Below are 15,974 nucleotides of genomic sequence, written 5' to 3' on the forward strand. Positions count from 1 at the left end.
GCCACCAGAGCTCTGTGGAGGTGCTGTGTGGACTGGACACAGATCAAAGCCTCCTCCCCATTACATTCCCCCCTAGCACTATCTCCTGCTGCAGAGGGATGAAAGTCGGTGAATACAGGCATGCTCTGCACTCCTAGGCAAAGAAGCCAGAGCTGGGAGAGGCTTTTGGGGACATACCAAAGTCCTCAAATGAACGGGGATGGTAGGGAGCGGGTGGACACCCTTGTGTTGCACTGTCTGAACACAGCCCAACCTCAGCTATGCTACAAGGCACTGCACCGTGCTGACACAGCACTTCCAGGCACTTCAGGGCCAGTCAGTCAGAAATTAAACTGCGGCAAAACCAAGGGCCTGTTTGTCATCACCCTAATTAATCCACTTTAGGCAATGCAGCTGAGAAGCAGGGCAGTGATGTGGGACTGCCTGCCCTCCAGCCTGCCAGCACAGGGCAGCTGGGAGAGGGTTGAATCTGAACCCCACCAAGCTGCACCAGTAGCAAAGCAAACCACCTCCCCACAGCCACCCTCCTGCCAGAGCGAGCGCTTCCCGAAAGCAGAGGAAGTGGAAGAAACTGCTCACCTGGTTGTTCCGCATTCGGCTCTTTCACCTATAAAGAAACACAAGTTTCCATCATCTCTCCACGTTAGTCACCGCCAAACGACTGTTAAAGCACATTCGCACAGGCACGCACACGCTCCTGGTTCTGTAAGCCCTGAGTTAACGGCTCCTGGTAAAAGGAAGCTGAACACGCCCAAGGGCCCCGCAGGTTGGGGAGGTGCCGAGCTTGTTGCTATACAAGCCCCCACCACTAAAAGATGTATTAGAAATCCAAGGCTCAGCCAGAACAGAGGGAAAGCATCTTAAACTTTTAATATCAGTGGGAACTGATTTGCCATAGGAGGCCCATCTTGTAAATAACCAGACGCACCACAGGTCCTCTGCAGGAAGGGCTCCTTTGCGCTAGCTGGGGACTGGCCGAGCCCTCGCAGGAAAGGCACAGTCTGACAAGGGCTGAAGCCCCCAGGGAGGCCTCTGAGATTATCCCATGCCTTGTGGAGGACCACTAACAGCACCTGAATGCAGCGGAGTATTCGGTTCCCCGGCTTTTCCTGCGAGATAACAGCCCATCTAATCACCCGCAGGCAGACTCTATTCTGGCTGTCAGTATTTTCATTCCCTTCCTGTATTTTGAGTGCTGGGATTTCATATAAACAGCAGCATATCACCTCTGATAAGATCTGTTCATTTTTTAAAGTATTTGTCAATCCACTGAAAAAAACCTAAACTAATTTCACATGCTGTTTGTGCCTTTCTCCCAAGGCCAGGAAAGCTGATTTATTCTTCCTTTTTCTAAGACACATAAAAGGAAGCATTTGGCTGCACATGCCTCCTTCCTGCTCTCCCTTGGCACCTGCGGAAAGCAAGCTAGCAGCCAATTCCTCACTGAAAAAGAAAAGAATTCCACATGAGTGTTTTGCATACCCAGACTTCTTCCTAATGAGAATCAGCTCATGCTGAAATGCAGTATTTGGCATTTCTGGGCTAAATATTTGCTGAACGCCTACATAGCAGGATGATCCCGTGGCCTGGGAGAAATTCTGAATGTTTTCATGTGAGCATCTTCCATGGCTGCTTTCGTACAACTCTAGAGAACTAAAATGCTTGACCCTGCACTCTTCCTCCTAACTATGGTAATAGTCAGCTCTTGGGTGAGACGAGGCCAGTGATCAAATTAATCTTCAACAGACTCATCACTCCTTGCACCAATCCATAGGAGCCTTAGCACCGTACCCAATACACAGAGCTCTTTTCTGTATCACAATCTGCGATCTCTGGGACGAGCCTAGATGGGTCCAATTTCTGTGAAGCGCACGCTCCGTCCCCCTTGCCTCTGTCAGAGCCTGAATTCAGACCCAGCAGCCAGGAGCCCGGAGCTGGCAGCCCTGCCTGCACGCAGCACCCACCTGGCCTCGCACAGCCGCTGCGGAACAGGCTGCCTCGGCAAGGACGCAGGAGGGCTGTCACTGACCTGCTCTGCAGGGTGATAAGGGGTTAAGGCAGCTACAGGGAGCACAGAAACTCCTGGGAAAAGAAATATGTTAATGGAACCCTACGCATCTACCCGTGCAGCCTTCCTTGGGCTTACATTTGTGCCTTGACTGGGGTCAGTGTTCACTGAGTGGAATGTACCGCAGGACCTAAGTAGAAGGTGGATTTTAGAGCTAAATAAATTTGGCAGAGAAAATGTTTGGTGAAATAGCCAGGAAAGAGCTATTCTTTTTTTTTTTTACTCTGAGATGAGGAGTCCAATTTTTGTATTGTTAAAATACAACCGTGAGCCATTTGTGTATTTTAATTTAAATATATTCTCTCCAGTTGGAAAATCAGGACACTAACTCATTTCCATCCTCTTTACACTGGAAATAATGCAATTTTTTAAAACCCTTTACAAGAACTAAAATCTCCTCCCAGGGACATGGTTGCACATCACTACCCAGCAGTGGCGGATCCCACCTGGAGCCCCGCACTCCTGCCTCCCTCAGAAGCTACTGCCCGCTCTGTTGTATGAAGCCTGTTTGGCTGTATGTGCTCTAAACCAATCTCGTGAAATTATCTGGAGTAGTAAAAGCCTGCTACAGAAAAGCTAGTATAAAAAACAAGGATGATTTTGCAGTCCTGGTTTAGAGCAAGTCAAAAACCTACGGCCGCAGGGCAAGGGGCCTGTAAAATCAACAAGGCTGCTGGCAAACCTGTAACACAGAAGCACAGCATCAAGGACAAGAAAATGCATGTGCTCAGGGCCACACTAGGAGGGGAGAGAAAGGAAAAAGCCAGGGGCTGGAGTGGGTGGGAATCTCTTTGCTGCTGGAGAAGCAACGCAGCACTTTGGCACACAGTGTAAGTTTCAAACAAATTACTCTATGTGTGCTCCCAAAGGGAGGTGGGAAGAGAGTAATATTCCAGGGGAATAACGATTTTGCATGTCGCTGGATAAACTTAGCAGTAGCTGCCAACCACAGAAGCCATCAGTCACTCAGGGAAAGAGAGAGCAGGTAAGATCGAAAGATGAAGCCGGTTTAAACTCGTCTCCCGGTGGGAGGATCCTCCCTGGACCTGACCCCACCACTCACCTTCTCCCAGAGTCTGCTTCAGCAAGTCATGTTTAGCCTGGAGCTTTGTGATAAGGTTACTGCCATTCAAATACTCTTTAAATTTCTGGAATGAAAAATAAAACAAACAAGGTAGGTTAAGACTTTTGGCAAGAACAGTCTATAATTGACGTACGCTTTTGCCCGGGGCGCTGCTGGAGGGGTGCTCGGTGAGGCTGACAGGCTCTAACAAACCAGACGTCAGATGCGCCGCAGGGCTGAGCACGGTCTAATCACTTCTCACTGCTCCAGCCACGGTCCTGATGATCTTATTAGCCCGGTCTCCTTGGTGCTGCACCTCCTGCCTGGGAATGCAAGGAGCTCCAAAGAAAAGAGTTCAAAGCAAGCTTTCTTTTGTCAGGCTTCTGGGAATGGCCTGGAAAATCAAAGAGGCTTTCCCTCCACTGACAGGCACTTTGCTTTTGTGCAAACAAGTGATGCAGAGCGAGAACTCCCAGTGCATGAGACCTTCCCAGGTCAGGGACCATCACGCGCTTTATGCGCTGGGCGACGCTAACTGTGCAGCACAACTTCTCATTTCATTGTGAGGCTGTCTGACACCCGCTAACGCTCAAGAGCGAGTAATTTTACAGATAAGAGGAGCAAAGGAGAAAGAAATGGAAAATGAAAGACAGACAATGGAATAGATCAAATTCTTGCAAAAAGCATTAAAGAAAATCCAGGCACAACTCTCAACAAAAACTGCAATTTTTTCCCCCCGAATTGGAATAATAATACTGTTAAGAGAAAGCAGAAGCTTTTCTATACATATGCAACATATCACAAGATTCTATTAACTTTAGCCTGTTAACTATGTTTAAATGAGGGCTACTTCTGCTGAACTGATGGCTTACTGCTTATATTTCCAGTGCTGTAACAGAGAACCAGCAGATCTGCCTGGAAGCCAAGGACCGGAGCAAGGCTGCAGGGGAGACACGGCACAGCCGCCTCTACCCGGCACACACCCGCCAGCGAGGCACTGCAGAGCCAGGCTGCCAGCCTCCTCCAACGCCCTGCACCAGACACCATCGCCCGGTTGGCTCATCCGCGGGCCAAGGGCAGACGTTAGCTGGGTAGGGCAGAGAAGGGAGGCTTGGCCGATGGTTCAAACCCGCGAAGGCCTCCAGAACAGCCGTTGCATGGCGACATGCTGTGAGGCTGGCCAGAGTCTGCTGCCCTGCTCCGAGCCGCTCCTACTGAGCTCTCTAAGGTTCTGGTCACAACTGGGTGCTCCAGTTGTTCCTTCACAAAGAAGAACAAGGCAGACACTGGACTGTCAGTCCCGATGCACTGCCCTGCCACTGAGAAATGCATTCCAACCCCAAATCAGACAGAAGACAAATACTTTAAGAGACTGAATTGGTTCTTGCTCTTCACTAATGAGCACTTAAAATGGGACTCAGCCCCAGCAATTAATGCTTTGTGCCCTGTATCGCATGAGATAAGACTCACTGTAAAATAGAACATTTCGGTTTCCTGCTGGTTGGCTCTCCTCTTGGCGATGTTTATTTTACTCATGTAGGTCTCTGATGCAGCTGATTTGACCGACTCAGTGGAGCGACTATGCTGGAAGGCATCTGAAACATCAAAATCTTCCACCGTCAGCATGTCCTGCAAAGTCTGCATTGTGGCATCCAGAGTTTTTCGTACCTATCGGAAATAGAAGACGGCATGGTTTTGAAGCAGACTGGCAAAGTGACGCATCTTGAGCAAAAACAAGTGGCCAACAGGCAGTTCCTAAGCACTGGGCTTGCTCTTGCGCTAGCTGCAGGCAGCAGGAGCTCCCCGCACTGCCGCTGGAAGGGCTCTACACCCGAGCACACCAGCAACCCCCTGAGTACCAGGCAAAAGGCTGAGCAGTGCTGCCCACGAGGCCAAACACCAGACCCAGACAACTTCTTACCTCTTCATTCTCTATCTTGAGGGTGGCTAGTCGCGACTGCAGCTGGTGGTACCGCATCAGCAGCTCAGTCTGCACAGGCTGCTGGGCGCTGACCTGACACACCTGGGACAGGAGCGGTGCCAGAAAGAGACAGGAGAGCATTCAGTGGGTCATGCATTGACCAGACATACACATTTAAATACCTAAATGATTCTCTCCAGGACTCACAAGCTCCTTGCAGCCTCCAGAGAGGCTGCGTCGCCCAGTTTCTAATCAGCAGTGCCCTGGACCCAGGCCAGCACAAGGCATGTTCTACCCAGCATTTGAAAGCTGCACTCTGAAGTCTTCCAATTACAGCAGGTAAATCAAAGCTCCACTTTACAAATCTGTTGGGCAGTTCAGCTGAGAATCAAACCACAGGCTTCCTAATTGGGACAGATATGGAGCAAGAGGCAGACTGAAAGGAGGAGCCCTAATGAGGCAAGAGTCTCATTAAGAAAGGAAACACGAATAGCAGCATGTGAAGACAGAATAGAAGGATGGGGAGTCAGAAATCATTTAACAGTGATGGTTAAGAAGAGGAGGAAGCCAGCCCAGGCCAGGCTGTGAGGCACCTCAACAGCCCCTCGGGCGAGTACACTACCTCATCCCCCATGTGAGGCTGGAACTCGAACTTCAGCGGAGGGCAGAAGACCTGGTTGCACATGTCCATGATGGTGTGCTTGTCGCTCCGTGCATCCAGATTGTCCACAGCGTTCTCGATGATGTCCAGGCCCTCGTGGCGGGAGGTCTCCAGGTTGTACTCAGCAGACAGGTACGTCCTGAAGGTCCGAGCGAGGCTGGCGTGGAATCCCAGATCACAGCACTGACAAACACCGAGGAAGGGTCTGGTTATACAAACATTCCCACCCTTGTTCTGGAGTGTCATGTGTATATCAAACGCCCCAAAAAAGCACTCTATGTCCAGAGAAACACCAGCCCTGTCGTACTGGGATATATTGAACAGCGTACTGCAATACCGTATGCAAAGGCAAGAAGGAAAGAGGACTGAAGGAAAAGAGGTAGCAGGGAACAAACAGCCAGCAGTGACCCTGTGCTGGACCCCACCACGGCACCAGGGTTTAATACCCTCTGTTTCACTGGGAAGGGCACATGATCTTCTCAGACAGGACAGAGGAAAAAAATCATCCAAAAGCACAGTTCTCCGTGGCTACCTGCACAGCCCCAGGGCCAGCGTGACTGCAGGGACCCCACCGATGGCAAAACTTGTGCCCTGCAGAGGCCCCCAGGAAAGAAGTGGCCATGGGGCCTGTGCCACTGCTCGTCCTCAGCGCTTTCCTTCTCGCCTTGTGAACTGCCCTGCAAAGCAGTTTTTACACAAAGAAACCACTTTGCAAAGTTATCAAATACAGACGGACGTTCAAGCAAGGTGGCACTGAAAAACATGCCCTGCAGTATGTGCAAACCCTTTTATCCTCGCTAGGAAGCCGCCTGCCTCTCACGATGGAGCAGCTTCTCATGCATAACTGATCGTTCTCATGTTCACCTTGGGGAAAATGATAAAACTCAGAGCTAATTGCTGCCAAAATACTGTACATTAGACAAAAGCCTGTTTTTAAACTCTCTTCTCAATATAATTGAGTTTGGCATGTTAAGTATAGCAACAGCATAGGGATTTGCTGCTACGAACGCTTAATCACAGCTGAGCAAAAAGCAACTCTTAGCAGCCCTCCTCCCAGTCCCCACCGGGAGCCCTGACACAGCACAAACCTCCGCAGGGCTCCACTCCGACCGGCTGGCCCTGCTGTGAGCAGGTGGCAAGGACGGGCACCGAAGCAGCACCCAAAATTTGGAGGTCAACAGAGGTTGTTCTGCGCGGAAAGGCAAGACAGAGAGGATGCTGGAAGCAGGAGTGCAACGCATCTGCCTAAGCCACGCGCATGGGGCTGCAGCATCAAACTAACCATTGCCAGCAAATTACTCTTGAAAACTACCACAGGAGGATTTCTATTACAAAAGTTAAGATGCTTTGCTGCTACACAGATTAAAGAATGAGTAGGAAGTCCTCACTGTCTGAGCTATAACCAAAACCACCCCCGGCACGGGCAAGCGCGCGGTGAGCCGGCCTCCACCCCAGTGCAGCCCCACCAAAACCGCTGCCAGAAGGATCAGCACAGCACAAAAAGAGAAGGACTGCTAGTGTAATGTCAATGACCCAAAACGAAACCGACCCTTCCACAGCAGCCAAAGTCCCTGTTGGGAGCTGGCATTTCAGAGGCACCTTCTCCAGCTCTGCAGCATCTGCAGGCATTACTGAACCGACGCAGAAAGGCACAAAAAGTGACTCTGCATCAGAACATCAGTATTGATAAAGTGAAATATGAAAACTCAGCTGGTGCCACAAGCAGCTCCAACCAAAGAAGTCATCTCGTGCTTTCTGCCGATCTGAAGAGACAACCCTCAGCTCAGCTCAAGCCACAGGCAGAGCTGTAGCTGGTTTAGTCTGTGCTGAAAGCAGCAGTAAAACCACAACGGGCTGACTCCCGGTCACGGATACGCAAGCGCAGCCTGCCTATCCATCCCCATCTAGTCCTCTAAGGCAGTGAAACCACACAGGCAATAATGAGGATTTTTGCAGGAACTATCGAAAGGTCATAATCCACCATTTATCCTGCCTCTGTTTAGCTTCTAATCTTATTAGTTGAAAATACGGGCAGTTAAGGACTGGTATAGCTCTGCCTTCATAGGTCAGCAAGCAACACAAAAAACCCGAGGAATCAGGGTGAATTTCTGTTCCCTGCTTGGGGCGAAACTTTGTTATAGTGCTGTGAGTCTCTCCCACGAGACAACACGCCTGTACGACTGCGCCAGGGTTGCACACAGAAACCAATGAGTCGAGACGATGCAGCCCTGCAGCTGCCCTGCTCTTCTCAGCTGTATTTCGTTGCACCCCGAGCACCCCACAGGCAGGGCTGGCCACGGGAGCAGCGGTGCACAGCATCCCCGGCAGCTGCAGGGAAAGAGAGCCGAGCCCTGCGCTGGGACCATCAGCGGGGATCTGACCCCACGACCCGCCCGGTTCGGCACGGGCAGCTGGTAAGCCATCACCGAGGGGGCTGCCACACGCGTGGAGAAGGGTCCAGGGCCAAGACCCCCCTGCCGATGCTGGAGGAGGACCTGCTCTCCCACCACGACAAGCCGACTGCTGTTCTGCGCCCTGAAAACAGGAGTGCACGTGGTTCCCAGAGCACCTCCCAACCCACCACTATCGTTCTCTCACCCCCTTGGAAATTAGTGCTACTTGACCACAAAAAAGTAATACCAGGAGAAAATATCTGCCACTGTTCAAGGGCGGGAATTCCCAAAGCATCCAAAACTGAGCTATTACAAAGGAAAATCACTGAATGCCACAGAATACAAGGAGACAGGGCTCGAGTTACTGCCAGATGCCTTTGAGAAAAAATTCCACGTGAAATTTTCCCGTTACTTTGAATGCTGAACTCAGGCAGAAGCTAGCAGGTATTTGCAATGCCCAGAAATCGGTTGCTACTGCAAACCAGGGCAGGCACTTTCCTAACATGCTACCGCCCTTGAAGTCTCTGATGATTAGCACCATGCCAGCGGCTTCACACACTGGTGCCCAGAGAAGAAAAGACAGAGCAGGGACTTCCACAACATTCTCAGAGAAACACACAAAGGGGAGGGGAAAAGAAACAGAAAGAAAAAAAAAAAAAAAAAAAGACTTCAAACTCCTGCTCCCAGCTCCAGAACAAATGGCATTTTCTCACCCCTCTCATCCCTTTGATGGCAAATAAATTAGAACCACAAATAATAATCCTTAGCCCTTCTGCAGCGCCTTTCATCTGGAGAGCTCAAAGCTCTTCATATATTAATTCATTAAGTCTGGCAACACCCCTACAAGGGTGGAAATATTACGGTGTTCAACTTGAGAAACAACCCGACATCCCAGAGCTTAAGCAAGTTGGTTTTGGCCAAAACGCCACAGAAGCAGCCAAATCTGTGTGTGTGTGTCTCCCACCACCCCACCCAAGGAGGGGCTGGGGGCTGCAGAAGACCACCGCTGGCCATTCACCCCAGGGCCCACAATCCCATTTTAGACACAGGAATGGAAACAGAGATGTTAAAAGGTTCGCCCAAAGCCAGGGAAAAGCCGGCAAGTCTCCAACCCTGCACAAGCATCTCAGCATCTTCCCTCAGCAACTGCAAGCAGGCAGTTCTCCCCCAGGGCTTGGTCCCGCCGCCGTGCCGAGGGTGAACTCGGGAAAATCAGGCCTGGGATGGTCCAAAGCGACGGGGCGATAAGCAAGTTGTGCCACTGATCACAACCAAGGCACCAAACTGCACCAGCACAGGAAAACAAGCAACATCTTAAGAACAAAGCAACATCAGCAGGTGGAAAACACAGGAGCCTGAACCACTTTGCACTGCAGCAGTGACCTTCAGTCATTGCTCAGTGGTGGGCAGAGAGCTGCCCCGTTCCTGCAGGATGGGCAGATGTTCCCCACGGGACAGCTCTGCTGCTCCGTTCACCCTCCTCGTGTATTTGGGCAGGTCAAGAGCAGCTCCCCCCAACGCACCAGGCCAGCTGCTCCAAGCCCCACAAGTTAGACTCTGCCTTCACAAGAGAGGTGACGGCAGTGAGGACGGCGAGTGGCAGGTCTGGAGAAACCTGACGGGGTTTAATACGAATGGCGAAGCTCTGCAGAAACACTGCGGGTTTTTACATAGCTGAGGCTGTGACAGTACTGGGCTCCAGAGAGAATGAAATGCTTTCCAAAGTAGTGATGCATCTGTCTCTTCCTCAGTGGTTAAATAGTTAAAAGATATTTGATGTATCTGCCACACAGCATAAAATAATGTTTCAGCAGGACCATGTTTGCACTTGGCAATGACAATGCTGGGTACTGTGTGAAAGCCTAACTCATACTTGAAAGTATCTTCTGATCTTAGGAAGAACATTCAAAGAGAATACTAACTGCTTCTGTTCTCATTCATTTTTATGGAGAACATTTATTTGCTAAGTATTAAATATGCAGAAAACAAAACAGTCACACCTTTGCAGCCTGCAGTCCCTGCACTTCCCTCAAAGCAAAACGGCATCAAAACAAAAGGTATTCCAGCCAAGGTACGACAAATGCTTGTAAAAAAGCAACACTTCATCTCAACAAACAGGCTCTGCATGCTGCACGAGGGATCCAGGCAGCAAAGGAAATTCAACCACACCAGGAGAAGGCAGAAAAGCCTGACACACATCAGCAGCCACAAATAATTGCTCAGAAAAGATGGGAAGCAGCAAATAAATGCAAGGGCTGTCTCCCTTTGATGAATACTACCCCCAATATTCCCCAGCATGTTTGATGCTGGGCGGGAGCCGGCTATCGGGGTGCTGAGGTGCACAGCGGTGGAGACACCCACTGCGTCCTGCTCAGGGGGTCAAGGGCTGCTGAACTCTTCAGCACTGGGAAGTGGGTGCAGCCCTAGAAAGGGCAGCATTTTAAATATAAAGGCAATAGCCCCTGGACTGACCCCACCTTTCAAGCTCCAGCAATTTGAGGTCTATCCACACCTTATGAGCAACTCCTCTGCCAAACGAAGAGGGTGCTGAGGGACCTGGAAACCAACCAGAGTGCAGGGCCCCTCGCCACAGCCCAGCACCACCCGGGAAAATCCCTCCTCTGCCCACAAAATGCCAACGCTGGCATCACCCCAGGGACACCAACGATGTCAAGGGGGTTCAGCCGCAGCTCAGGCTGCAGATGTCGGCACTGAGAGGGAACGGCTGCATTGAGCGAGGCTGCCGCCGCAGGACCAGACCACCCTGGATGCCCTCCGTGAGCTCCCGTGTTTCTGACTCACAGCAAAACTGTGCCTGTTATTACAACAGCGTACGTAAGCTGCCCTAACATGTTAAACAATGGACTACCAGGTTTTTGTGGTCTGAGGCCAGGAATCAAGAAGCCCATGCCGTAACGCCAGGTGATGCGATGTACGCTATCGGGCTGGCTTTCTCCTACACGCATTGCCAAGCGCAACCCCCATTGCCAAGCACGTTTCTGAAGCGTTCCCTGAACTGAGTGAGGGGTCCCCCACGCACACCATGGCCCAGCTCGCAGTGCTCGACAGTTACCGTACATCTCTTCCAAAGGACAGCCTTGGCCCATCAAGTTCAGCGTTTTGCCTGAGGCAGCACCAAAACATGGAAACTCCTGAACAACAGATTTATTTTTAGCTAAACAGGGAACGGTGTGTGGATATGGCAGGGGAAGGACAGGATCCTCCCCGACCCCTGCAGTCATCAACTCGTGCCCTGAAGTATGAGATTTGATTATTTCTAATCAAAGGTTCCTTAACTCTAAGTATTACAGAGTCAAATATTATGATGTCCTTTTTGAATTTACCTATAGTTAATTAACTCTATGGTCCCCAGAACAAGTTTCTTTCTAGAGGATTTTTAACCGACGTTTTATTTTGCTCCTTAGTCTCTCTCTAGCAACTCCCTCTCCCATGTGCTTTTTCTTGGGGCTTTTTAATGGGTTTTTGGTTGTTTGGTGGTCAGGGGGTTTGTTTGCTTGGGGGGGTGGTCTGGTTTTGTTTTGTTTTTAAGATGAGTGCATTGGTAAGTTAATCTTTTAAAGGACATTAAGACCTAGAGGCTATTCTTTCAAGCTACTGGGAAAAGCAGCCCAAAGTGTCAAGAAGAAATTCTTTTCTCTAAAGGAAAGTACTGTTGCTTTTTTGTACCAAGCAAACAAGGTCTATAAGGCAAAGACCAATCATAGTCTTCAGGCAGTAAAATTTACAGACTGCATGACACTTCTAAATCATAAAACAATCAGCACATGTGCTTAATTAATTTAGCAAGCCAACTCCAATGTCTGTGGTATCCACATGAAGAATAAATCATTTACGACGCACAAACTTTGGCAAAAAATGAAGTTTTGCCATATTATTAAAGCCAGGACCAGCAAAATTTAAGAAATGTGTATTGGTTGGACTCTTTCAGTTTAATATAGCACTCTAAGAACAGCTTAGTAAAAATTATTGTTATTAGAGTATCATGATTTATGGTTGCTCCTTACAAACAGGTAGCTACTATTAATAACATGCACATAGAAGAAGAGTAATATAAGTTTACTAAATCAGGGTACTGGTATACGAAGAAAAAAAAAAAGTCAAACTTCTGAAAGGAAATCAAGCAAATGCACCTCCATGCTTTCCTCTCTTCATCCACAGAAGCTCTGTGTTGAAAAACATCGTACAAATCTAATCCTTTTTCTTCCATTTATTTTCTTAAAATGCATGAAGCTTTTAGCAGCATATGGGTATTTGTGGTTTTATCACCCATTTCCACTGACCATCTCTGCCCTGCCTGGGCAATTCACAGGCCAGGACTACTGCCCAGGGCTCTCGGCAAGCTCAGGCACGTTTTGTTGCACCCACCTTAAAGCTCGAGGGTTAACTCCGCAGCTGAGATTTCTGCTCTTCAGCGACTCAGGGCACCCAGCCAGCCCCAGCTCTCCTGCACCTGTGCAGCAGTGCCACCGTGCACCACGGCGCTCACCAGCATCCCGGCAGCCTCCCACTGCAAAGCACTGGCACTCCGGTGGCTGCGTGGCACCTCTAGTCCCTCAGCTCACAGCTCCCTGCAAAGTTAGGTAGGGACAGCACCTCCTAAACCCACGTATTTTCTAGTTCCCAGAGTCTCCTCCCCGGCGGCAGGGAGAGCTGACCGGCTGGGGTGCTGCGGGGCTGCCGGTGGCATTCCCTAACTGCTGCCTCTGGGGGAAACCGGGTAGGAGGGACACAGCGGCCGTGCAGTGAAGAGCACTGAGCCTCGTGAGACACCTAATTCATCCTCATGGAAGCTGTTTATTCTTTTTATTGCTGCACTGTTGGCTTTATTTGAAATACCCTGAAGCCAGATCTCCTAGCTGCAGAGGCACTGCACAGTACGCTGAAGCACAGGCACAGCTCCCCAGGTTTTGAGTTACTGATGCTGCTCCGCGTGACAGCGCAGTGACGGCAGTGCTTTGCATGGAGTTTCCATGATAAAACATACCTGGCTCCTAGGGCTGGCAGGAACCTGGTGTCTGGCAGAAAGCCCACTCAAAGGACAGCGTGGGAGGAACCTCTGTGCCTTTGTGGAACTGAAATGCTCTTTATGCTGGGAAAATTGCTTCAAACAATGGAGCAAACCCCCAAAAGAGACCCTCCCATTTTATAAATCAGTATCTCTTCATTAAAGCCAGTGGCATCCCGCAGAGCTGCCCAGGCCGGGGGAAGCTCCCCGTGCAATCGCTCGGGGAAAGCTCCACACAAAGCCAAGCTGCCGCGGGCGCTGGCCCTGCAGGCACAGGCGTGCACCAGCCACGAGCCACGGATGGAACAGCCGTGACACGAGCTGCAGGACATGCCTGAAACCAGAGCCCAGTAAAGCGGCCCAGGGCTCCAGCACCTTCGAGTCTCCCTCTTACTCAGGAGGGAGCCACGCACACAAAGTTCAGCCGTGGTGTCCCACAGCCCGGCTCAGCCAGGCTGGTGATGGGGCAGCCAGGCTGACCTGGGCAAGTGGCAAACCCTGGAGTAAACCCTGAGCATCCCAGGTAACAGCAGCCTAACTCCTAGTTCTCCACAGCACCCACCGCTAGCTGGAAACAGTTCTCCTTATTTGCTCTGCTCTGGTCCCTTTTTTCCTCATTTTTTCTTTATTCTTTCTTTAAATATGTATTCTGCATTTATACATATATTTCCTGGCCTCTACTCTCTTGACATTGCTGCAAAACCTAGAGCTTTACTGTGAGTTAAGTAAAGCTAACTGAAGATTTTGGGCATAACAATTTTGACTGCTTTTTCTGTTTCCTAACTTGACTAAGCATCACTTGACCGTACGAAAGATGACAATGCCATCAGCTAAGTTTTCTGGGGACTGAACAATTTGGCAGTAACGTGTAATATTAAATTCCTCAGAATTCCCTTCCTTTACTTGCTGGCTTGCCTCAGACACGGCAAACACACAGATCCATAGAGAAGCAAGCCGCTGTTTCAAAAGGATTTACAGGAGGCTGAACAAGTTTTGGTGGATCAGTACGTATTGACACCAACTGCTACATTTTACTCTGCTAAATCTGGCGATATCTTTCATGTGACCACTTCAAAATATTTTGCAGCCATTTCCCACAGAACTCCAGAGGGACGGATAAGCAGCTTTATCTCCACTTCACATACGTGGCCAAAGAGATTAACTTGGTCACATAGTTAATGACAGAAATGAGAGACGAGCCCAGGCGTTTTAATATAAACACATGCTTCTTTTTAGGGAAGAGGCACAACGGTGTGCTTTAAATCCAAGTCTAATTTGATCTCTCTATATATTCTTCTCTTCCTTTCTAAAGCACAAAACAAAAAGGCCACTGGAGACAGAGGGAGGGACAGACGTGCTCTGTGCCACTTCACGGCTCCTCTGATCGAGTTTTACATTTCTCATTAAAACCGCAGCCCTGGGAGGACTCTGCCCTCTCCCAGAGCAGCTGGGACCTTCTTTCTCGCCAGAGCGGGAGATTAGCAGAACGGCTTTGTTATAAAAGTCACCGTTCTGCAGTGATGCTGAGGGCACAAGAAATGTCAAGGCTGTGCCTAATAGCTGACACTGAGCCATCTGGGAGCTGGGGGAAACGCTGTTAAATTAGCTGCTCCAGCGTCCTGACGGTTCAGATTTGCGTACAAATCAAAAACCTGCACATGGCAATTTGTGCTTGATAGGCAGGGTGTGCGAGAGCCCCCCATCACCCCTCCTCTGCCCCAGAGAGACAGCCTGGTACATCATTAATCATCCCCCTTGGTGATGCAGGGCGGAGGAGCCAGGAGAATTTGCCTAACTGCAATACACAGGCACTGCTAGGATCCTAGTAAAACACAGCCAGCCAGGTTTTGAGCTAAACCAAAACTCTGTTCCTACCACAAAGCCCCTCCGCGCTTGGTCTCTTCCTGCAGACCTGCTGCTCCCGCCAGGCACAGGTCCCCAGCACAGGCGCCCGCCCGGGGCCCCACATCGCCCTATTCCGCGCACACTGCGGCAGCCAAGGGCTCTGCTGGCTCTCCATCAAGGGCACAATTCACCTTCTCTGCTTCGAGCCCCTCTGCTGCCTCCCGTGCTGGCAGGGCTGCCTGGGGGAAGGGGACACCGCGTCCTGCCCCGGCACAGAGCCCGTGTTCACAAACAGCACCGGTGTTCCTGAGAGAGAAGGGCACTGTCATCTGGTCACTGTTAAACGCACTGAGATTAAAACACTAACCTTACAACTACATCTAAAAATACCCGTTTTCTTCATTTTCCTTTACGTGGATTACAGACCTAGAGAAAGCCCAGCGCTGCTGGATCCGATGGCTGTCTCTTCTTTTGGCCACTTTCAGTACCAGTGGGACACATGACTGGGATCCCCTTCTTCGGGGCGTGCCGAAACCCTTCTTGCCATGCACTTGCAAAATATACTGAATTTGTACAAAAGTCTGTTCAAATAAACTGCTCTTCTTTTGGGGATTTCAAATGAGGACATCCCTGTGCAGCTCACACATCTGATACTTTGTTTTCTTTGGTGAAGAGAATATATAATTAGGGGAATTTAGATGCACAGAGTTGAGTATGCTTTAGTTAAAGTCCCCTGAAGGGATTCCTGGAGTGCGGAAGAAAAGCCATCTGCTGACTCCAGTGCAAGTGTCAGCAAGGAAATAAAGTTGGGAGGAATAATATAAACATCCAGAACTACAATGGAACTCGGCAACTCTCCAGGAAATCAAAGTCCCCATTCTTGCTTAAAAAAATAAATGAGACAGAGAGAATATACACAACAAAAAGCAGAAACCCCACAGATAAAGCAAGGTGTTATCATACTTTGCTACTCAAATGTCTCCACGATCAAGTTAAT

General features: G+C 49.8%; 1 protein-coding gene across 3 annotated transcripts in view; it reads right to left on the bottom strand.

Annotated features, from left to right (window-relative positions):
- Positions 1–15,974, bottom strand: part of SRGAP3 (SLIT-ROBO Rho GTPase activating protein 3) — a 123,556-nt gene that overhangs the window by 24,118 nt on the left and 83,464 nt on the right. For all 3 annotated transcript variants that reach the window (XM_075762506.1, XM_075762507.1, XM_075762505.1), the window contains exons 7-11: positions 5,675–5,896; positions 5,053–5,154; positions 4,602–4,799; positions 3,132–3,216; positions 580–607 (exon numbers count right to left, since the gene is read on the bottom strand). In XM_075762506.1, the coding sequence (XP_075618621.1) occupies positions 580–607; positions 3,132–3,216; positions 4,602–4,799; positions 5,053–5,154; positions 5,675–5,896 (635 nt within the window). The remainder of the gene's footprint in view (positions 1–579; positions 608–3,131; positions 3,217–4,601; positions 4,800–5,052; positions 5,155–5,674; positions 5,897–15,974) is intronic.

Source organism: Balearica regulorum, chromosome 10 (genome assembly GCF_011004875.1).
Source record: "Balearica regulorum gibbericeps isolate bBalReg1 chromosome 10, bBalReg1.pri, whole genome shotgun sequence".
NCBI classification, from domain to species: domain Eukaryota; kingdom Metazoa; phylum Chordata; class Aves; order Gruiformes; family Gruidae; genus Balearica; species Balearica regulorum.